This window comes from Amia ocellicauda, chromosome 4, assembly GCF_036373705.1.
Source record: "Amia ocellicauda isolate fAmiCal2 chromosome 4, fAmiCal2.hap1, whole genome shotgun sequence".
NCBI lineage: Eukaryota > Metazoa > Chordata > Actinopteri > Amiiformes > Amiidae > Amia > Amia ocellicauda.
The window spans coordinates 28,328,613-28,352,279 of record NC_089853.1 but is presented as its reverse complement, the minus strand read 5'-3'; the positions used below and the strand labels follow the sequence as shown (position 1 = coordinate 28,352,279).

General features: G+C 39.3%; 2 protein-coding genes across 2 annotated transcripts in view; both read right to left on the bottom strand.

Moving 5' to 3' along the window:
* The window catches only part of LOC136748191 (zinc finger protein 609), a 99,295-nt gene extending 90,596 nt beyond the window's left edge, over positions 1–8,699 (bottom strand). Inside the window, exon 1 of the mRNA XM_066701731.1 lies at positions 8,237–8,699. The gene's annotated coding sequence lies outside the window, so the exon portion shown is untranslated. The remainder of the gene's footprint in view (positions 1–8,236) is intronic.
* An 8,579-nt stretch (positions 8,700–17,278) lies between these two features.
* The window catches only part of trip4 (thyroid hormone receptor interactor 4), a 37,019-nt gene continuing 30,630 nt past the window's right edge, over positions 17,279–23,667 (bottom strand). Inside the window, exon 13 of the mRNA XM_066701729.1 lies at positions 17,279–18,633. Coding sequence (XP_066557826.1) covers positions 18,566–18,633 — 68 coding nt within the window. The 3' untranslated portion in view covers positions 17,279–18,565. The remainder of the gene's footprint in view (positions 18,634–23,667) is intronic.

Genomic DNA, 23,667 nt, shown 5'->3' with positions numbered 1-23,667 from the left:
GGAGATGGGTAAACTATTGACCTCCACAGAGGAAACTGGCCTCCCCCACATAACACATAAATCCCATCTGGTATGAGACCAGAAGGTGTCCTGCCAGAAAAACAACATTGTAGCCTTCTTACAATCTGATGAAAAGTACAACTAAATGGGAATCCAGAAGCACAGGGCTCAGTCATTCATACCAAGACTACATGATTGCATTGAAAAACCTCTCGCTAACACTCTTCTGAATGAGCCGAACACAGCAACAAAGCACAACCTCGGCTTACACTCCCCTCCAGGTTTAGCCACCATAAGTAAATTATGGCAAGAGATCGGAGATACAGCAAAGCTTTTGAGTTAAATGGCAGATCCTACAAGATCGAGCAATGAGTGCTAAAAATACACCTCCTCTGCTCTCCCAGAGGGCATTAACAGGGGGGTGTAATGTATCCAGCTACTGGAAGAACAAGTGAAGGACTTTACTGCTGTTAGCTTACCAGTTTCCTTAAGCAAATTAAGGTCTCGGTTTTATCACAGGACAAGGATGACTGGCTAGGCCAAGTGTTAACTGAAGGGCCTTGTGTAAGGTGTAGCAGGATCGCAGGACTAGCTATTCAACCGAGACTAATTCACTGGCTTTCCAGTCAATTCATCCCTTAAGACCTTGGTTCCAGTGTGTGTCAGGCCACAGACACTGCACTCCTAATATCCTGCTGCACTGTTCAATTTCCTATTGTAATGCTGATGGCCTGAAAATTGCAGCTTGGTAAATGGAAAAACCTTACCCCCTTGAGACTACATCAACAAGAACCCAGAAAGACAGTCCATTCAAATATTTCACTAAACCTCACATGGGATCAGAACAAGATGTCTGCCTGTTACCAATGAAACACGAAACTAAACCACAAGAGAAGGGGGGGTAAAAAGAAAAAGAAAATAAACAAAATGTCTTTCAAAGGCAACATTAAGAGAGACATGAATAATGAGCTTTTGTCACATGAATTCCACAAACATTACCAACCAAATTCGTGAGGTCATACCACAGTATAGAACTGTCAGGACATTTACAAACGTAAACCAACACTGAATATACAAAGGTAGTTCAAGGAAAGATGCCTTTTTCTACACTAGCCAGTTTTATTCTTTGTACAGTGCCTATAGAAAGTCAACACCCCCTTATGTTAATACTTGGTGAAAGTACCTCTGGCAGCAATTATGGCTGTGGGATAGGTCTCTACCAACTTTGCACACCAAGATTTGGCAATATTTAACCATTCTTCTTTACAAATATTGCTCAAGGTCTGTCAAGTTCCTTGGGGACCAATCTTCACATCATGAAACAGATTTTCTGGCGGTGTGCCTCGGATCATTGTCATGCTGAAAGGTGAACTTCCATTACAGTTTCAGCTTTCTTGCAGAGGGCAGCAGGATTTCCTCAAGGTGTTTTATATACTTTGCTCCATTCATTTTTCCCTTCTATCCTCAGTCCCTGCCAATAAGAACCATCACCATAACATAATGCCAGCACCATGCTTCACAGTAGGAACGGTGTTCTTTGGGTGATGTGCTGTTTCGGCTTTGCATTTAGGCCAAAACTTTCCATTTTGGATTTACCAGACTCACAAAACTTGTTGCCACGTGGCTAAAGAATCTCCTGAGTGTTGTCTTGCATACTTTAAAAGGGATTCAAAGTCAGCTTTATTGAGTACCATACAGGCCACACTTGTGGAGTGCTTGGGAGACTGTTGTCACATGCTCACTTTGACCAATCCTGTAGCTCTTGCAAAGTTGCAATTGGTCTTTTGGTAGCGTCTCTGATCAGTCCCCTTCTTCCTTGGTCATCTAGTTTGGAGATACGGCCTGATCTAGGCAGGGTCTTGGGGGTGCCATACACCTTCAACTTCTTAATAATCATCTTGGCCGTGCTCCAAGGGATATTCAAGGCCTTTGATAATCCCCTGAACCATGCCTTTCAACAACTTTGTCCAAGAGTCCTTTTGAAAGCTCCTTGGTGCTCACGGTTGGGTCTATGTTTTGAAATGCTGCTTCATTCATCTTGAAATCATGTGAATCACTACTATTAACACAGGTGCAGATCACTTAACTCGGTGTGTGATTTTCAAGGTGGTCTAAGTCAAGATTGCTATTACAAGGGTGGTGGACACTTATCAAGCCAAGATATTTCAGGTTTTATTTTTAATACAATTTTCATCCAATTTTTTTTTTTAATTATTATTCTAAACTAGTGTCATCCCAAGCTAGAAATTGGCAACTGATTTTTAAATGCATCAGTCTATATGGAGATTTATGATCTTAAGTGTACACTGTGTAAGATAGTAAAATCATGTTACTAAAACACCTCAGTAAATACTTGGTCAGACTTAAATAAATTATATATAAAATAATTTAAAGGAAAAAAAGTTGTAAAAATTAAGTTTCCTGTAGTTTAGACAAAAACCACAGATTCTGCAGATTCTTTTAAAAAGTACATAGCTCTGCCAGAAATGTGGTGAGATCGGTACAAATGGAAATCACCTCTTATTACAAATGGTTTTGTCAGTTTTTCAGCAACTCGCTTGAACCACAGCCATTTCGATTTCGACATTCAATGAGGAAGCCGCAGACCTGATTAGAGTGTTTTCATCCTAATCTTCGTACAGTGCCTGTGCAAAAGCTCCAAGAGTCTTTGTGTTGGAGTGGCTGAACTTCATTTTCTTTCTATTTAGTCTATTCACCTCTTCAAATGTTAACTTGCAGGACACCAGAAAACAGAATGTATGCATTAGGCAATGGATTTCCTTAACATTGATTTTAAAAGCAATTAAGCAGTAATAATGGACACATTGGAATTTTCTAAAGATTTCATGCTTAGATTCAGGAAATGGGGTTTTATTTTGTTGTGGGATTTTTTTTATTAAGCAATCAGCAGACATTTTACTAGGAGCTTGAAATGAGAGCAACAGTTTACTATCAGACTAGCTATTTATTTGCTATTAAATTAATTACAATTTAGATAATTTGGTGATGATTATTATAATTATTATTATTAATAACGATTAAAACCTTTGAGAATGTTGGCAATGTACTCTCATTTTCTGGACTGAAGAGAATCCTTTTTATGTCCTGAAACAGAATGTGTTTTGAACTTCAGAGCCAAATGAATGGTGTGAGTGGGCTTTTGTCTTTATTACGGTGTCAAATGGCCTAAGAGCAAACAACACCTCCACAAACAAAGAAAGGCGTGTGGGAGGCAACAGCCCCTACAGCGTATTTAAAGTGCTAGGCCAGAGTACAATAATCGCTGTCTGGTCAAGTACTGCTGGCATACAAAGACAGAACTTTTATTTATTTTTTATGTAAAAAACACTTTTCATTCTTTTAAAAAACAGTAAAACACATTCATTCAGTTTTTTTTTTTTTATTATTTCACAAGCCTACTGACACCTTTAGGAAAACACCTGATGGTATGAAAGTCTATCTGCAAAGGGAACAAAATGAGTCACCTTTGAGAGAAAGTTTCCCAGTTTTATCCACACGTTCAATAGAAAATTATTATTTCTGACAAACACTCACACGACAAAACGCCATTTCTCTCTCTCACCTCGTCAAAATAACAGTTTGTCACTATCATACACAATCATCTGGCTTTCAGCAGTCATGCCAAAACACACTACAGGTTACTTTGAGTAGAGGTTGAAAAGAAAGAGGCTGCCTGAGAGAAACCCGATACAGATCTGTGGGTTGACAGAAACACAGCCTAGCTAAAGAAGAAAGAAAAGCATTCAATACTCAAGTGGCCTAATTCATATTGGCAAGGAAAGGCTACAAATAACATTGTTTAAATATAGCATCAAGTACAATGGCAATTAAAACATACTATCTGACAGCTTGTCACTCAAGCCAGAGATTTAATGTATTATTTAATTTCAAGTACCAACAAGTTCAAGAGTATTAAATGCAGCTTAGTGGAAAAAAAACCAACATAAAAACAGGGGCACGGAGCAGCCTTGGCCTCATTGTAATTATATTTGTCCAGTGGGACAGTTCAGTAAAATTGTCAAAAGAAATAGGTGCACCTATGTTAGCTCGGGGTTAGTCTTGTGAAAGAGACACAGTTGCTTCTTTCCTTGAAGAGTACAAAGTAGAATGAATTAGTACCATAGCACCTCAGTTTTAAGGTAGCTAAAGGACTTCAACAAACTAGTACTGAATATTCAGAACAGGCGAACTCCACACATCCTAGCACTACAGCACAGACAAAGAGCAAATCTGGAAAGTGTGGTTTCTCTGACAGAGTGTACTTGAGGTCGACTGCAAGTTTAAGTTTAGATGTCTGTATTAAACCAGCCCAAACTGGTAAACCGGTGGAATCCCAGATTAATTAAAGAACAACAGAAGTGGGGAAAAATATTAGTGCTGGTTGAAAACATTCGATCTACCTGGCATCTGCCTTTGCTTTTAGTCAGCATACAACATGTCACCACACTGCAAGGACAGTAAACTGCACCTCTCAGGTCACAGGACACAGGACTCAGGACTCTACCACAGGACAAGAGAGGAAGCATTCAAATCCCTTATTAACATAATTATACGATCATCTAGTTTCAGATCTTGATAAGCACTAGTCTTGGCCGACCCTGTTTAAAATAACATCGGATAGTTTGGGACTAGAGCTAATCCAGGTCCGTGAAACCAGCCTTCTGAATGCTTACAGTTAATCTTTATCTGTTCAATTCGCACCTCTTGTATAAAGCTTCTGGTTTCCACTGTGCCTATACTGCTGGACTTGCATGTGAACACATCAGTGATTATGCCCCATTGTAATCTGGAACTGTGTTATGCAAGAGAACTTATGAACTTTCTGAAAAACTGAGCCTCGTGTCCTTGGAGAGAGATGGCTCAACTCAAAGGATTTCCTTTTTAGGTTAAAGGTTTCTAAAAGATAAATAAGGAAGTCAATCTGTGGGGATGAATGGCAGATGGCAAAATCCAGGGAAGTTGTTATGCAGAAGTAATATAAGGACAATATAGGAGCAAACCTAAAACACACTACGCTGTCTAGGCCAAAAACAGATAATGCCGCCCCAGAGAGAATTCTTTATAATTACATTTAAAAAAAAAACAGGATTTAAACTAATCAAAGAAATTAAAAGGTATAAGGTGTGTGTTCCATACAATTTAATGCCAGGAGCTATTTCACATGTAGACAAAGATCATTTTTGAAGATATTTTCGAAGATATTTTCAAAGGATCTTTCAAAATCTTTTAAACAGCTACAAAAAAACTTTTTTTTTTTTTAAATCTCAAAAAAGTGCCTATAACCTAAATATTGTGAAAATAGAATTAGACAACTTCCTAAAATAATTAACAGCTACCAAGTAATGTATCATAATCCAAGTTAAATTAGGCTGTCACAGTGGCACTTTTCTTTCTAGCTAAAACCATTAGTTTCTTCTTTCCTATATTCTAATTTGGAGGGATAGGACTAATGTATTCAATGTATTGTACCTTTTGGTTGCACTCTTACAACAAGGGACTGGGATTTTTTTTTTTAAAACCTTCACATAGGCTATAAAAAACCTCAGCAAGTAACCTAAGGATATGTGGTTTAACTGAAATGTTTGGGTTCTGTGTTAAGTATTAAGCAGTGTGACAAGAAGTGTGTACAAGTGACAGTTGAGGTTCTGTGCTCTGTAGTCAAATTAGTGAGCTTGTCCACTGCGTTACTGATTTTTACCGGAGATGATAGGACACATTTCCCATTCACTGTCAGGTGAGGTGCTAATGGACTCACTGGCCCTCTAGCCAAAGCTGCCCTTTGAACGCTCTCAGACCAGGACAGGGTCTTAAACCATGAGAACGCAAAATGGTTGACAGCGTCTACTGGAAGAACTTCAGATTTCCAACTTCAATAAAAAATAAAAATAAAAGTTAAACTGAAGAAAAAGATGGGTCTGAGGACCGTGTTTGGGAAACTATTTAGGCTAATTTACAGTAAAAGGTGATTTAAAAAAAACAAAAACAAAAACAAAAACAAACTTTGGAGTTGTTTTTCTCTCTCGTAAAAATGGTCTCACTTTATGCATCTAAAACCACAGCCAAGGTCCACGGGCATACACCCATTAATTAAAAAATACAATAGAATGGAATACAAGACATCACTGAAAGAAGAAGAATAAAAAGTCGGTCAAGCATTCCAAAACAAGACCTCAATTCCATCCTTTCCTCTCAGGCAATTTAGGAAACTATTTTAGTTCAAGTAGAGGAAATGACGTTCTCCAGGCAAGGTGCAGACCAAGTCAGCCTAACAAGACAAAACATGTTCTTCATCCTTTACAACCCTCCCTTGTTTGGGAAGAGAGACAAGGTTGACTGAAGAAACTAAAACACCGCTGTACACGTATTTAACACCATTTAGGGCCAAACATTTGATTCACAGTCCATGTAAGGTATACCTTGCCTGATTTAAAGCATGAATCATAAAAAAACAGTAGCACACAAAAAGAAATGGCTTTCATTATCAAAACTCTTCCATCTTCATCTTCCTCACCAATCACAGAGGTCAACACTAATGATCAATTGTTTAAAATATGCATAAACACACACACACAAAAAAAACACTTGATGTGGTGTGGATATTTCTGTTCAATGAAGATATTTTAAACACCTTTAAAAATGCACTTCTGAGTAAATCAATTTACACCTCAATCATGGTTTCAAGATTGGATAACACTTGAGGTACAGCCTAGTGTTTTGTATTTGTCAATTCAGGATATAGCATGTATAACCTCACAGTTATTATCATACACAGTAAATTGGTGTCTCGATATCTGTTTTGTAAATGTTTCCCACACGTTTCCAACCACCTACGTTAGAATTGCGTACAATTAAAATCTGATTATTTTATGTTTTCCTTTGTAAAAGTCATTGCTATGTATAGAACAACAGGACACACTGGCAACGTTCAGGAGCTGGAGAAGGAAAGTGACATTAAATCAAACTTTTCCAGGTTCTGATTCTGATGTTACTTCAACAGATCCAATCTAATGTGTCTGTTTTTCACAGCCTTCAAACAGCTCCCATGGTAGAAATACCGTGATTACCGTCTACACTATGTGGAAAGGAGCATGTGCGAACACCTCTTTAAATCGGATTGAAATCGGGGCCTAAAAGGCATCAACTTGACTTATCCAAACATGATTATTTTAGGCACACGGGGTTTACTTTCGCTTTGCCGACAGGTCAGGCACGATTTTAAAAACCAACCGGTTCAATGGGCCATCGAGGACTGAAATTGCGTCAGGGGGAGTGACACCGATTCAAAGCCCATAATCCCAGGACACATGCACACAGTGCGCCGGGGTCCGGTGCCTCTCAACCCGGCGCAATGTGCCCATCAGTGTCGAGGTGAGACATTGCGCACAGGCCCCAAATACATTTCACACATCTCTAACTCATGCTTGTAAAGTTTTTTCTCGGGAAGACCCCCATGCCGAGGAAACTTAAAAATACGGCCGAGACCTGTGCTTAATAAAAACAATTAAAAATGACCGCGTTTTTCCCCTGACAAAGACTGAACCCCAGACAAGTGCCATACATGCGCATCGGGGCAGGCGCCTAATGAAAAGGCCTAATGGTTAGAGTAGATACAATGACACCTCTGGGGGGGGGGGACCATCCTGCTATGGACAAATAATAATTTAATTATCTAAAAAGGCTTGGAGATTCAAGAACTTAGTTTGAGAGGAGCAGGAAACTGAGCTGTAATTCAGGACGGCTTAAAAACACAAAGCCCACTTCGTATGCTCCATTTAATCTGCCCGACCGCATCGATAATGTGCAACTGAGAAGGTGTAAATAGTGCACTTAGTAAGGGCTTTCATTTGATCAGGTCCGGTAAAATAATTAGCCTCACCATCAACTTATTGTATATGAATAATAACTGAGTGAACAGCACTTAAGATTGTAAATCACTGCCAGAAGCCGGGCGGCTATGGAGGCTGCAATGCATTTAAACGCTATATTTCTGCCACGGCTAAACTGTCGCCAAGCCAGTGTGTGTATTTCACTGCTGGATCTATTTTTATTCCCATGTCCGTGCAACACAACCCGGGAAGGACGATATAAGTGCTCCGGGTTAGTTGTGGGTTAAGATCCACTGCTGGGTCTCCCAGACAAAGGGCTTTCGGCAAAGCATGCAGTTGTAAATACCTCCCGCATTGGGGGAAAAAGCAAGAAAAATTCCTACACTTACCCCACTTGCAGACCCCGATCCAACCAATATTTAAGTGCACTCCATAGATCCAGAAAGAAAGGGGGGAATCGCTCGAACGACACAAAATATACTCAAAATAAATAGACAGAATCGATCAATACAACTCCCAAGAAATCCAACAGCAGGGGGAAAGGACAGGCCAATTCACTGGACTGCAGCCATCACACATTGAGATCCTGTTCAGGACTGACAAATACCGGCTCAAATGGGCATTTCGGGTTCAATTTCAAGCCCGATTCGAGTAAAAACCCCGTCTCCTCCGTCTCCCGAAGAGTAAGATCCAATTTTCAGCCGGTTTCCACCCCAGTTTGAATCCCCGATCCCGTTTCGCCGTATCTCTAATGGATCTTGATGGCTGTTTGTATCTTTCAGTGCTGGGAGATTGATACAATGTAACCAACCAGCAGCCCGAGCTGCCCGCAAACCCCGGCGGCGCCTCCACTCGGACCGGACCGGCGGGGGGGACAGCGGCAAAACCCGGCGCTGGATCTCCCCGGCATCGCGGAGCAGGTTTAATGAGGTCAATAGCCACTTGTATTTTAATTCAAGTTATACGTTTTCACAAGCCACCGTCCGTGTTAATAGTTAATTTCTATTTCAACCACAAATGAGTACAATGTGAGCATTTTAGTTCCTTCAATGAACAATGTTATACCAGAAATAGCTACTGTTTATGCACCTTATGTTGGTATAAAAAGGAATTCTAAATATAGAAGTGTAATGCAAAACAAAATGACTCAGACAGTGCTATTAATTTACCAATACAATAAAGGGTACACAGATAGACCAAAATACATCTTATTCATTCATTCATGTACGTATGTATGTATGCATGTATTATTTATTTCTTTCTTTCTTAGCAGATGCCCTTATCCAGGGCGACAAGAGCATTATAAAGGTGCAATACAGTCTAGAATTACAAATCAAGACATAGTACAAATTACAATGTATGTATGTATGTATCTATGTATTATTTTGTTATTATTTCTGATCTATAGCCATGACTTAATTTTGGCTTTGTTGTTATTTTTTGCTGTCGCACAAATTCTAAAAAACGAATTACCAAACACACAAACAAACAAAATAAGATAATACATGTTCAACAAGAGGGCCTTGTGAAACAGGACTGTTATAGAATAAAACTCAACGTCGAAGCAAGGTTCTTTGACCTTGAAAGGGAAAGGAGGTTTAATTTGTTTTGTTGATTTTGTATTTGGTCTTTTTGAATACCTAGCCTATTTGAAACTCTACTCAACCAGCAATATGTGACAAGTTAAATCAATCAATCAATGACGTACAAACAGTATATGTGTATAATGTAGTCATCATGTATTTTTTAAAAAGGAGCTAGACGTGCCAGCATTTGCATTTCTAGATCTAGGTTTAAAATGGATCTCTTCGCCTTGTATCGTAGAACGTGAAAAACGAAATGTACTGCAGTTCAAACTGTTGAATTGTAGATTCTGTGGCCTATTAGCATCACTGTGACATTCTCTAATGTACCTTGAACACCAACAGCACTTATTTTAAATGCATTTTTATGTAATTCTATGTAATGTCTATCTCTTCTACTGTGCTTTTGAGAAAGCTTATTGTAATGTACATGTATGCACTTATGGTTGATCTTTGTGGTTGTGAGTTGACAGAGGCTGGAGCAAAATTAAATGGTTTTGTAATATCAGAATCTCAAAGAAAAGTAATATATACAACCACAAGTGATTTTAAATATTCACCGACAGTTTGCATTTAAAATTTAAATTAAAGCATGAAAACAGGCCAAACTGGTCAATTAATCATCTGACAGTAATTACCTTACACAAATATTGAACTCAATAAATACAGATATATGTACAGATGTATGTCTTTTAGTTCCTGCTTGTTCCTGGGACGTTTACTGTATATGATAATAACCAGTGCATTCTTTTTTAAAAAAATGTACCAAATAGTTGATTTGGCCACACCTAATGTTTTTGCTATCTCTCTAATTGGTTTGTTTTGATTTCTAAGGCAAAACTGAAGGCAAAACACCCCAGTAACAAGCAGGAACTAAAGACAGCTGCAGTGCAGGCCTGGCAGAGCATCACCAGGGAAGAAACCCAGCATCTGGTGATGTCTAAGGGCTCCAGACTTCAGGCAGTCATTGACTGCAAAGGATTTGCAACCAAGTATTGAAACTCACAATTTAATTAATGATTATGTTATTCTGTCCAAATTCTTTGGGCCCCTAAAATTGGGGGGACCACATATAAAAATGGGCGTAATTCCTACACCGTTCACCCAATTTGGATGTAACTACGCTCAAATTAAAGATGAAAGTCTACACTTAAAGAACATCTTGATTGTTTCCTTTCAAATCTATTGTGGTGACATACAGAGCCAAAATGATGACAATTGTGTCACTGTCCAAATACTTATGGACCTAACTGTATATATATGTGAGTTTTTCTTCAGTCTATTAGCGAAAAATAAAGCAAGAAAGGTTAGCTTTTTTTTTCCAACTAAGATTTTAATAACACCAAATTAAGCAGGGTGCCTGTGAAATGTTTCTCTGGGCAGTTCTTTTTAATGTTATCTGCTCTGAAAGCATCACCATCAGTGTCTCAGGGTTTAATTTAGATAAAAAGCATTCAGTGAGTTAAAAGTACATGCCACCCTTATTATAACATTGCCCCTGGGATCTTCACATTTGATGTCTATATCCTTTACAGGGGAACACTGACTGAAGTCCTCATTAACTGTCAGGCCCAGATGCATAAACATTTGACATTATTGCAGGGCCTGGTGATTAAATCAAGAATATAAAGGTGTTTGATTTTACATTTGCCTGCAACATGCCAGCTGTAACACTAGGGAAAAGGTTTTCTATTTTAGTTATATTTAATTGAAGAATATGTATAATAGGTCAGTTGATTATTTGTACTTACTATTGTTATTATTATTTACTAAATGTATTTGTATTATTATTAATAATATTATAAAGAACACAATGAAGGAAACCACAATTTTCTCTCAGTTTTACAGTACTTCATGCTTCAGTGTGTTCCTCAAGCTCAGACCACAGCTCGGAGAGGTTCCTTTATAGTCTGGCTTGGAAAAAATCAGACCTCAGCTGACTGACTTCTACACAATAGCATGGAACAAAGTACATCAACAGTGACTGTAATAAAAATAAAAAACAGAAATAAAAGCTTATGCCTTTCCATAAAGAACTGTAAGCCAGCTGTTATAATAGCATATAGATACATGTCTTGCTTTTCCTCTATTTTTAAATGTTGTTTTTTCCCCTCAAGGGCTCCGCTATAGACAATGGGAAGGACATTACTACAGACAATAAAACATCCCAGGGCAGGAGATCTGGCCTGCATGGTTAAATCTTAGTTATATTCCACTGCAAAGGGGTGTTAAAAAATGGTTCCTTGGTCATTTCCTAGCCCCACATCTGAGCCTACTCTCATTCAGATGAAAAAGTAGATAGATTTTAATTATGAAATTATGTCAGGGCAACAAATGAATAACTGATTGAATTTTTACACCAAACTCATCCTGTTATTGTTAACTGTTAGTGGTAAATTAATAAACAGAATAGGCAGTTTTTGTCAATGTTTGGTTGCCAAGTTCAGAGCAATATTCACATCAGATAGTTTATCCCCAGGTCCCAATTCTGGTTCAATATAATGTATATTCAGCTCAAACTAGGGGAGATAAACAGAGGTCTGCCCAAAAGGGAATCAACCCTACTTAATCCAATAAATTAGCAACATACTAAAACTTATAATACAATTTCTGAGAGCTAAACCAAAATGAAGCCGTGTCAGATGACTGAACCTGCACATTCTTCTCCACCTCTTCCAAGTGTTTGTGTTTATATATAATATATACTATATATACAGAGAGAGAGAGAGAGAGAGAGAGAGAGAGAGAGATACATTCCTGTTTGGTATCAGATTAATAGAACGGTGGTTCACTTTGATTAATTTGTTCCAGGCCCCGGGTCCTCTGTCTGTCCTCACTAGGCTGCACTGGAATGTGCAGGTTGGATTTCCGGCTGTCATTTGGTTTCAGTTCAGGGCTGGTGGTTTTGATTACATGTAACAAGACAATTAGACTGTGTCTATTAGGTGGAAAAAGGTAATTGACAAAAGGGGAGGTGGGAGGGTGACCTCTGAACCTCAATCTTCTTTGTTCAAGTGCAAGTTGAAGTGGTAACAAATTGGGCACTTTAAAACTGGGAGAAAATCATGCTAACACACACTGCCAGAGCTCTCTAAATTTATACACTCAATTCTGCTTTCGTAAAAGACTTATAGCTGTCTCAATGAGCCTTGCAGCCTCACCAATTATTAAAGAAAGCTAAAAAAAAAAACAGCTCTGAAGGGGAAGAGAAAACACAACCTCAAGAAAACTAAGGATGTTGTGTCATTTGTCATACAACAACAGAGATAACCTTTCTTGTTCACTTGCATTAAATGCGCTGCTTTAAGGGATTTTCTGGGTCGGTTGCCCGGCAACGAGAATATGATAATGTTGCTGTTGACATGACAGAAGGAATCATCTCGCTAACGTACAAAGACAACAGGTACAGAGATGCCGGGGAAAGCTGAATTAATAGGATCATTTTCAAAAAGAGAAAAAAGGCAGTCAGGCAGCATATTTTATCTTCATATTGTCTCTGTGTATTTAGGCTTGGTAGCGTATCCATCCACAAAGGACCCAGGTTTTATTCTGAATGAGGGGAGCAGAAATGGTTTAAAAATAAAAAAGTATTCACAGAGGGAATAGAGTATCCAAAATCAGATGCTTCAAACTGTCTGTCAAGCATACAGAGCATAACCTAAATTAACAAGCTGTGTCAGTAACATACATTTTCCTTACTTGCACCTGTAAATCACTCATTATGGGTGTCAACACTATGAGCTTGATTCATGGCAGTAATATCTCTAATGCGTGAATGTGTACATAAGTGACACATTATGGCTTATGGGTGGAACAGAATCACATACCAGATATAAATCTAATATTTATGAAGAGAACAGATTATATCACCTGGAATGTCTTGTTTCTGACTTGATCACTTGTTACAGATCTTATTCCCGAGCTAAAGACAGGATTTCAAGACTCCTTGCAGAAACTATGTAAAATAGGGGAAATGCAGTGTAAACAAAATGTCATAAGAGTTATATTAATTGTAAAGGAAAAGTTACTCAACAATACAATACATTACATATTTAATTCTTCAAAAAACTACAGTACAAAAGCGGATATCAGGTATGGACAAAATAAACACACCACATTATTTCAGTCTTCAATTTTCTTTCCTAACAAGGATTCCCTTGGAGAGAGTGAGTCACTGCTGCTTAACATGCACAAAAAACAACCAAAAAAAAACACTTGCCTGCTCTTTTTAAGAAAACATTATACATACGCCGTATATGAGTTTCCTGGAAATTGTGTTTCTGTAGGGTTTACAGAAGCCAGCGATTAAACACTGGCACTGACAAATCACCAGGCTGCTGCAACAGCTTTCGATGACAGACAGGTTCCAATGGTTGAGAAACTGTGGCAGCTTAACAAGGCTGTCTTCAGTTGAGCAGCTGGATGCAGTCACAGTTCTACAACAAAAAGCTACATGAAGCTGTCTTTTGGGGCTTGTTCAGTAAGCTATCACAAAGCATAATCACAGGTGGAGCTGTCAGCTGCCCAGGTATACTGGTACAGGTGGCAAATCGCATCTGGTGCAACACAGTGCAGATTACTGAGACCCTTGTTGGCTGTAACGCTATATAGGTATATAAAAAAGAAAAGATACACATTGCCTGGCTCCCACTCATGAACTTCTTTTATTGCCCAATACTTTTCATTTAATGCCATGATTTTTAAACATTCAGGCTGAACACACTGATCTGATCATAGGAATTAGATTATGCACTCAACACAACGTTACAGAGGGAATGTGGAATCTGAATCATACATTCTTGATTTGAGACATCATCTGGAAAAACAATGAAATGTATATTACATTTTATCAAAAGAAAAAAAGGAGCCAAACAACCAAAGGAGGCTTCTTTACCAAGAAGTTGGCAGGTTTTAAATGTACTGAATACATTCCTAGAAAACTTCAAAAGCACAAACGATTCATCTGTTCCTAAGTATGTTTTGGATTCATGTTATTGTTGGGAACCGTATTAATTTTTTCTCTCCATAGGGAAAGTAGGCTATAATCTAATAAACGAACCATGACACACTAGCTAGTGAATGGAAAGCCTTTCATGACATCTATGGTATTTATCATAAAGCTCTGATTTGATGTAGTTTTTATGTGAGGGGAGAAACATCTGGGGCGGGAGTGTATTGTATCTTATGTCTGAGGGATTTTCATTTCCTCCTTGTAATATTCCATGAACATGTAGCAATTCTCGGTTGCACCAAAAATGGTCTGTGATGAAACACCTCCTAGGTTCAATGCGAAGATATCAGATGGGGAATTAAATCTTTGGGGTTCAACATTTAATCGATGGGACTCAGGATTGAACCTGCCCACAGTCTGGACAAATCTTTCGAGACGCCCTTTTCTCTGGGTTCGTCAGGTATTGAGTCAAGTAAACTAGAAAGAAAACATGGATTGATGCAGGGCACAGCAGAATAGGTACTGTAGAGAAGTAAGAAGTGCGGTATCAGGAAAAGGCAGACAACATAAACTACTCCTTCAGTCAAGAATCCAATCTCCCGAGGAATGACAGGCCATCCCCAATTTCCCTGGGAACAGCGGGAGCCTCTCGCCAGATGCCGGAGCATTCTTCACATACAGGAACGCTGTCAGATTTCCACAGTAAAACACTCAGACGTTCAAAAGTTCGTTCGCTTCGATTCCTCCGCACAGGACCACAAACCATATGACTAACCGGCAATCGCGGCCTCCCACAGCTCTCCATGAAATATATCACCCGACATGCATAGCTCGCCTTGTCAATGGTGAAGGCAAGGTTAGCAATATAAGCTGGCTTCATCTAGGAATATGATGTTCATTTTTAATACTATCTTGTGTTCTGATACTGATAACTTGGAAATATGAGGAACAGGACTGCACACCTACACCCCAGCAAGTTTGACATATGTATTCAGAAATTCTGATACATATCCTGTCCTTCTCAGATAAAACAGTACTATGTGTATAACGTATAAACATTAAAGAACACATGGGACAGAGAAAAAAATAACCTGCATTTGATTTCCATTTTGCAGAGGGAGGGATCCGGTAATCCGAAAGTTTTTAAGTAGCATTTTTGTTCAGCTCGGTTGCCCTCATCACTCTGGCAAATGAAAAGAATTAGTAGCAAATGTTGTTTTGTTTTGTGCTGTGCTTTTTAAGGGCTGAGAAGATGAAATGTCTGTTGTGGATTAGTCTGTCTTTCACAGAGTAAAGAAGATATGGTCAGTTTTCCTACCACTAACTATGACTGCAGCCCTCAGCTCTGTGAAGTTTGGCTGAAACCTTTGATGACATACATTGTAGTTTAAAGAGAGCCTGTTATGCACTGGGAATGTTGAAAGCAAGAGCTGAGGCTGGGGGTAGCAGTAAATGCATGGCTGGCAGCAGCTTTTTACCACACTCTCCTGGCACTCCATGAAAGTTTCTATTTTAATACCCCGTGAATGAAGACAGACACAGGCTTCAGAAAAGCAGCCACAGCGTTGACGTTAGTAACCACATTGGATGAATCAAGCAGTAAGTGCTCCTGCGCTCCATTGTTCAGATCCTCGAAGCAGTCAACATTTTCCTTTATTTAGCTCTGTGGTCAAAGTGGATCGCCTCAATCTGGTAATTTTGCCCTCACAGCACTCGGTTTACAAGAACAGGGTTTCTTATGAATTCAACCCCTCCCTCCCTCCGACTCCATGTTACAAAAGAGAAAACTTAAAAAGACAAAATAAAAAGGGATTGCCGTTAACATCCTGACAAAGATCTGTAGTAGATCGAAATGTTTATCCATTTCTTGGTTAAAAAAACGAAAGTCGGGAGCACGTGTTTGGGAACTATTGTTTATTTTATTTTTCTCCCCAGTACCGGTTAAGATAATTTTTCTTTTTCATCTATTGCTGTCAACATCCCCATCGCCTGTGTAGCCGATGTCAGTAATCCGTGGAGCACTCACTCCCACTGGGAGCACAGCCACTGTGTTTTAGAAAAGCACTGGCGCCGCAGGTGAGCTCATTTGCACTCATTCCCATTCTGCAGGCCTGTTCAGTCCAGTGTGCCGCGTCGCAGCAATTGCAAGTGTGTTACCTTACATGCAACTGCTGACTGGGAACAATAAGGCAAGCGTTTGTTTTGCTTTTCTTCCCCAATGTTTATTATTTCTGGACACGGGAAACCTCCACTCTCCTTTCCTCTTGGTACAGTCAACCCTTCCTTTAATCCTTTAGTACACTTTCCACATTGTATAGGATCATATACATTTTCCTCTGGGTTCTGCATAAGCAGTTTTTAATAATCAGAATTAACAAATAGACCTGGATAGAGGGCATTTTTTGGGGATTACAGATTTCCACGGGATTTCTTGCCAAACAGACTGGCAGTGTACCATCATGAGTGGGACAGAAACAGACCGGTGGAAAATAATCAGGTTTTTGTAACACAATTAATGAACAGCTCCACTAGAACGGTCAGGAAGACGTGGGTATCAGGTTACGTTGAATGCTTCCAGAAACATTCTTGTCATTGAACTACACAATGGTATAAGAAGGAAATACATGGATGTGAAGAGAAAAACAAACTGGAGAAGCACTTCTGATCAAGTGAAAACTGTCTGTGCCTAGTAATGAACTGTATTGTGAACATATCTTGTCCTTAGATCAACCTCTACTTTTACATGATTAGATGGACCTACTAAATTAGATGTTGCCTCTGCCAAGTATGGATAAAATGTCATACCCTAACAGTTGCAAAACTAAAATCTATAGGTCAAGCCACAGTAGGTTATTTTGCTACATTCTGGGTGAAAAAGAAGACCAATAGCCCAGTAATTGCTTGTGAAGTGGTTTATTTTTTTTGTCTAAATATAATTTAACAAATCAAAAATGTGTTCACCTGTAGGGAATCCAGATATGTTCTACTCAGAAACGTGGAAAATTAGCCCATTTGGAAATTGTCCCCAGAAACCACCACCCACAGAACTGAAACCCCAAGCAGTACAAACCCCAAGGCAGGTGCAACTGGGACAGTATCTTGGTTTGGAATGGCAAACAGATATTATGCCTATATAGGACTTCAAAGCATACTGAAAAAATATGACCACTGAGTAAAACAAATGAAAGGACATCTAAACATAGTTTATACATAGAGCATAAGAAACAAGAGTAATAGCATGAGATCTAATTAAATGGTTCTTAGGACATACAGCCAGGCACTTTCATGGTGGATACATCGATCGACTAATTCCATAGATCACATATGGAAGAACTGTAAGACTATATAAGAAGGTACCAGATTTTAAGCCACCATGGCTAGTTTGGTTGTCTTAGTTTTGGGGTTAGGTTTAAAATGGAATTTCGAGGACTGGGCTTCCATCAGCCGGTGTCACATTCATTTTGGTCTTTATCTGTTGCCTAGTCCAGCTTTTCAAGCTGCTTCTCACAAGGAGGCCACTCAATCACAGGAAAGCCAGAACAACACAAAGTGGAGTGGACCGTTTTTTTGACAGTCGACTTAGTGACTAAAATAATCAAGGAAGGAAAGCAATTAGTTTTGAGTGCAGCCTGTGCTGTTATTACTGGGGATAGCAGCTTTCTGTCTGGTCCGATTCAGAGGAGATACACGCCTGTCCTCTGCTCAGTCTCTGCAAAGACTGAAACTACAGTGCAAGGTTGTCCAAATAGAACAAAAAAATCCAACCAACCTACCAAAATGTGACATCACTATCCTAAAAAACACTGTTCTTACATTATTTATTTATTTGTTTATTTATTTATTTATTTATTTACATTTTTCAGCAATTTGGCAGTAATATTTCTCCCTAATGTGTTCATTATCAAGGGGAAAGTCTGGGCAAAAGATCAATTTAACTTTTGATTAACCGATTCGGATTCTGTAGTTTACGGTTACACATAGCTGAAACATAAACTATGTGCACTGGATGCTAAATAATTTTTTAGAACAGGTTTTACACAAGTAAAATGACATCTGTTCTTGAAAGCAGGACACAGCTGGAGTAGATGTACCCCAATGATGTCAGTCCCGCACGTTCATTCAGCCCTAGCTGGGCGCCCGGGTCCCTCCTGAAGATCAATCCAGTGCAAGTCCTTCCTCAGCGGTCACACGGCTGCTTTCTGAAGCATTAACCCCTTCTTGGCTCCTTGGTGATACTGCCTGTCCAGTTTCCCTGCGAGGGAGGAAACGTAAATAAATAAATAACAAATCCATCAAAATAGACTGTGACCTTTTCATGGCTCAAGGTCTAGTGATTACACAGGGAGCATAACTAAATGCAGCCAGAGCCGCCACACTGACAGCTCCTGCTAATGGAAAAAATGCTGATCCAAGAGAAAACTGCAGCTGCAAGAGACAAGGGCTTTAGCATTTAATAAGTAGACACTGGAACAACACAAAGAGCTGTGTCTCTAGGCTTCTTCACAAATAATATACCTGTACTGAACAGGATAAAGATATTTGGCCAGTGTAAGAACCTCAGAGACACAGTATTTTGTATGGTTTCTCTTACAAAAATTAGTTCTGGGCTGTATAAAGCATGGCTGCTCTAGAAAGAGAGAGAGAGAGAGAAAATATATATGCCTCCTCTCTGTACAGGAGAAGATGAGAAAGAGGAACTTTAATAACAGCTTTGTTGGATCTGATACAGCTGAGTGAAATCAATTCAAAAATGTTCTGTAAGCCTTGTTCCTTGAACTACATAAAGGTGCTTGATTGCTTTCCTTGTGTGTTTTTTTTTTTCCCCCCAGTGACCATATCAAATTCTCATTTCCTTCCAGAGATGGCTGACAAAGGTTCACGCTACTGCAGAGTGGGAAGGTGATGCTATGGAACGACAAAGTAATGAAACCGAGAATCTCGGGCAGTTTGTAAAATGGACAATATGAGGTGAAGCACACAGGTCTCTTGCCTGACATTAGATATTTATTTAAGGCTTCCTGACTGCTTTGTCTCTGAAACAAACAAGACTCAGCTCTGAAAACTGACAGTCAAAAAGACGTCCCTTTTGGAAAATTGCCAAAAAAAGAAAACAAAAGCGATTTAAGCATTCCAATTGGTTTGACTACACAATAAGAAAACTAACAACTAAAAAGTGCCTCTTGCAAGTAATTATATCTGTTTTAGAACATTTCTTAAAAATGCATACAAATAATAAATTCCAACTGTTACTAACTGGAAACAGCAGTTTTGTTTTTAAATTATAAAAATGATAAATTGATTTCAGGATACAAAGAAGAGGAATTTCTCTACGCACTCAACTCTCCCAGACAGACTAAGAAAGCATACAAGAAATGTTGAACACTTTCGGAAGCCTAGTTCACAAGGATTGGTTAGTTGAGATGTGGAGACTCTTCCACAGCACAAGATTGTCTTATTAGCTGAACCAGTTAAATAAGTTCCCATTCATATGTTATTTTCATTTCAAACAAAAAAGGCTGCATTTCTGTTGGATTTTACAATATGTTGTTTTCAATATTTCCCAGGGGAGCTCAACCAGCATTCTAACATGCCTCTCAGTGCTGATCAGAAATGGCTTGTTTTTCAACAGGAAGACAATAGAATAAATTAGCTGAAGTGACATGAGATAAAGAAAGTATTCAGAACCATCTTCAGATCGTAAATCACTTGCCAAACATTTAATTAGATCAATTCCACCTACACTTGGTTTTTCATGTTGTCAGGAGTCTCTTTTCACTGTAAAACTTCAGTTATTGCCATCTTGCTAAAACATTTGTTTTGTGTGATTCGATAAAGAGAGTTACAAAGCGCTTGAACAGAACAAACAAAGCCTTGGGCTGCATTTCTCAATCACTTCAATAGAGGAACCAGTTCAGTGCATTCCAAAAAAACTGCAGTGGGCAGCGTGTACGAGCCTGTAAACATTAACTCTTAATCGTGGTTTGAATCAGTTTTTCCTAAAGCCAAATTGGATGCCAGTCAAAAAAACAAAAATCGTAACTAGGCACTAAACAATCAAACCAAGTGGTGTATGAGCCAAGTCAAAACTGAGTTGAATAGTTTTTACTAGTAAGGCTAACTTTAGTTGAGATGCAACACACCACCAAAAATGAACAAAATACAGACTCTTGAGTGATGGATTGCGGTTTTCTGATGAGCATTTCTGGATTAGCACTCTGAAAAAATAACAAAGGAGAAGCAAAAACTGGTAAAGCAAACACTAAACTTGGAATGAAGAGTGTTTTTTATGGCACTCATCAATGGGGCTTCAGGGCAAGGACAGGTTGAAGCACTGCCAGCTCCCCCGCCTCTCACCTCTCTTTGTGTCAGTGTGAGGAACACCACCCCAGTCCCTGCCAGTTTAACCTTCATGCATCTCACAGCGCACACTCCAATTACCCATGAAAGGTGCTGACTTGTTATCTCGCCCTCGGTCACAAAGGACCGCCAGGCATCCGGCTCTAAAAACACAAAAGCCAGCTAATCTTCAGCTGTGCTGGGTCAGACGTCTTCAGGCTGCGAGCAGGCCCTGACCGAGACCTGTCCCTGCGGCTATCTCATCCTTTTCACTGCAATCACAATGGCGGGTAGAAAGGGGGGTGCAGCCAGCTCCGTCTTTTTTTTTATCTCCCAGGACTGGGGGGGTGGAATCATTAACAAGGGAGAGCAGTGCACTCTAACCTGCATTAGCATTTCCCACAGCAGCTTAGGCAGAAAAGCCACTTGCTCATGTGTTCCACTTCCCCCTGGCAAGCAAAGCCCTGAAGGGACTGAGGAGGGAAGAAGAAGTACACCATTCAGATGTCCCTGATCTTACAGACACTCTCACCCAGTCCAGAAGGAGACGATATGGATGACAATCGGTCTAAATCTATATCAACATCTAGATAAGAAGTTTTTTCCAAGACGGATGCTAAGTGTGCTAGAACACATTTATGGTTTGCTATCTGCTTATCAGTTTAAGTCAATCAAGAGCTGGGGAGCCAAGGGGTGACAGGTTCAAGGAGGGGTTGCACACTCAAAAGACAATATCCAGGCTTTCAAACCAGAAACTTTTTCATCAAGCATCTCAAGATTTAGCTTGATGGTGATTGGTCTTCCCCCAGGTTGAAAACCATTAAAGCAAACATTTCTCTATCCATGGGGAGTGTTAAATTAGGTTAACAAACATCAGTCTTTAATGATTTTTGTTCCCTGACTCTAATAATAAGCGTATCAATGATCAATATGTATTCTCTTTCACCTAATATAAGTCAACGACAAGCTTAATGTGGTTTCTGTGGTCTGGACACTGTCACACTATACCCATTGATTTATTGGCCAGTTCTGCGAGAGACAGAACCGCTACCTTAGCCTTTACATAAAATAAAGGCATTATTTACAGCTACAGTACATACTGGGCATCCATCTAAAACCAGATTACTCACTAATTCAGTAAGTGGAATAAATATTATGGCGGTTCTTGATATATGAAAATAAAAAATCCAATTTCTAAAAGAGACGATTGGATGGCAAACCGCAAACAGCTCAATTAGATTCCGCTCGAGAACAACTGAGTCAGAGAAATCCAGTTTGGCCAGAGTGGCACATTTGCAGAGCCAGGACATCGATCTCGCTGGATCATTTTCCTCTGATCACTTGTTTGTTTAGGGCTGCAGTGCAGTGCGGTTTATCCTATACACAAACAGCAGGAAGTTGAGGCCACTGCTTCCATGGGACTGGCTGGAACTCCCTCCCACCAGCCCACACCTGCCGCCCTTCCACCCACACCAACTTGCTATCTTTTTTTCCGTTTGAAGACGTTGTCATCTCAGATTTCAAAATCAAGGCAGAACAAAGCCTGGTCAATACCCGCTGAAGTATAATAGACTTCTATAGACTGGTTGTTGAAGTCTTCGATACAAATAAAAATAACTAACACCCGAATCCATAAATGCTTGGATTTTGGGCTTTTTTTTTTCTGGCAAGTGTAAGAGAAACTAGAAAAGTGATTAAGAAAATCCACAAAGCAGGACAGTCTTATGTAAGCACTTGGACAAATGATTAATTTGATGGAAACAGTTTGGGATATTATACAAGGATGGCACACTTCGCCTTATTATCATTGTGTTCCAAGACTATTCAGAACAAAACCAGGATCATCAGAAAGGAACAAACACTAATGAAATTAACTTTGTTGAGTAATTTCTTTTTTCTTTTCATTTTTTCAATCATTAGATTCTACAGTATTAGAATGAATGACAGAACAATACCGGGACAAAGTCTGTATGTCCACTGGCAATGGCTTCTGATTAGGCTTAATAAATTAACATTGATTTTCTGTTGGCTGAGAAAAAAAAAAAAAAAGAAAATCAGGTTTCCATTTCACTGGCTGTCTTTCTAATCTTTCTAATTGGTACAGTTTCCCTCCTTTTTCCCTGACTTTAAGGGCTAACGCGCTCATTAGAACAGGGGCTACCAAAACAGACAGATCACCCTCTGTCTCTAGAATCATTTAATTTGCTTCCTGTACAGAACAACTTCTTAGGTACTGTATTAGCAAAGTACTGGACTATGTGCTAGAATAACTCTACACACTCAAATGTACATTTTAACTGTGTAATACATACTGTATAAAATATTTTCCACAGGGCCTTGGTTGTTGCCTGTTAGTAACAGAAAGAGCAGTAGGGAAGGCTGGCGAGGGCTGCTGTGAGTGCGTTAGCTGAGGGACACCACTTAACCAGCATTGAGGAATTGTCGGCTCATTGGTAAATTACATCAGAATGATTAGACAGGCAAATAAGGAATGGTTTGGAGGTTGGTCGAGAGGACACAGAAGGAAAGGGCCACCCTGATAGACGAATCCCAGGCACAGGCATCAGAGCACAGAGCACAGACACAAACACAAGCTCAGACACACCAACACACACTCTCAGCATGCCTGACATTTCTTAGGCGGTGTGCCCAGTTCAAACGAGATCTTAAGAGAAAACTGCAATTCATGGCATGGTCGATTAACATGTGCGCAACATTGCATGTGCTGCAGCAATTATGACATGAAAGGACGCTGCATGCTAAGGAACCCAACTTAATGATGTACAGAACCAGAAGCCACAAATTTGGCTTCGCTTTAAACCCTGAGATTAACCAGACACTGATCTTGGATTCCCACTAGCCCAGTCTTTACCAGATTTAAAATAAAATAAAATATATATTTAGTATACTCTGATTTACATTTAATGGTGCATCTTAAAAAGTTGAGGTG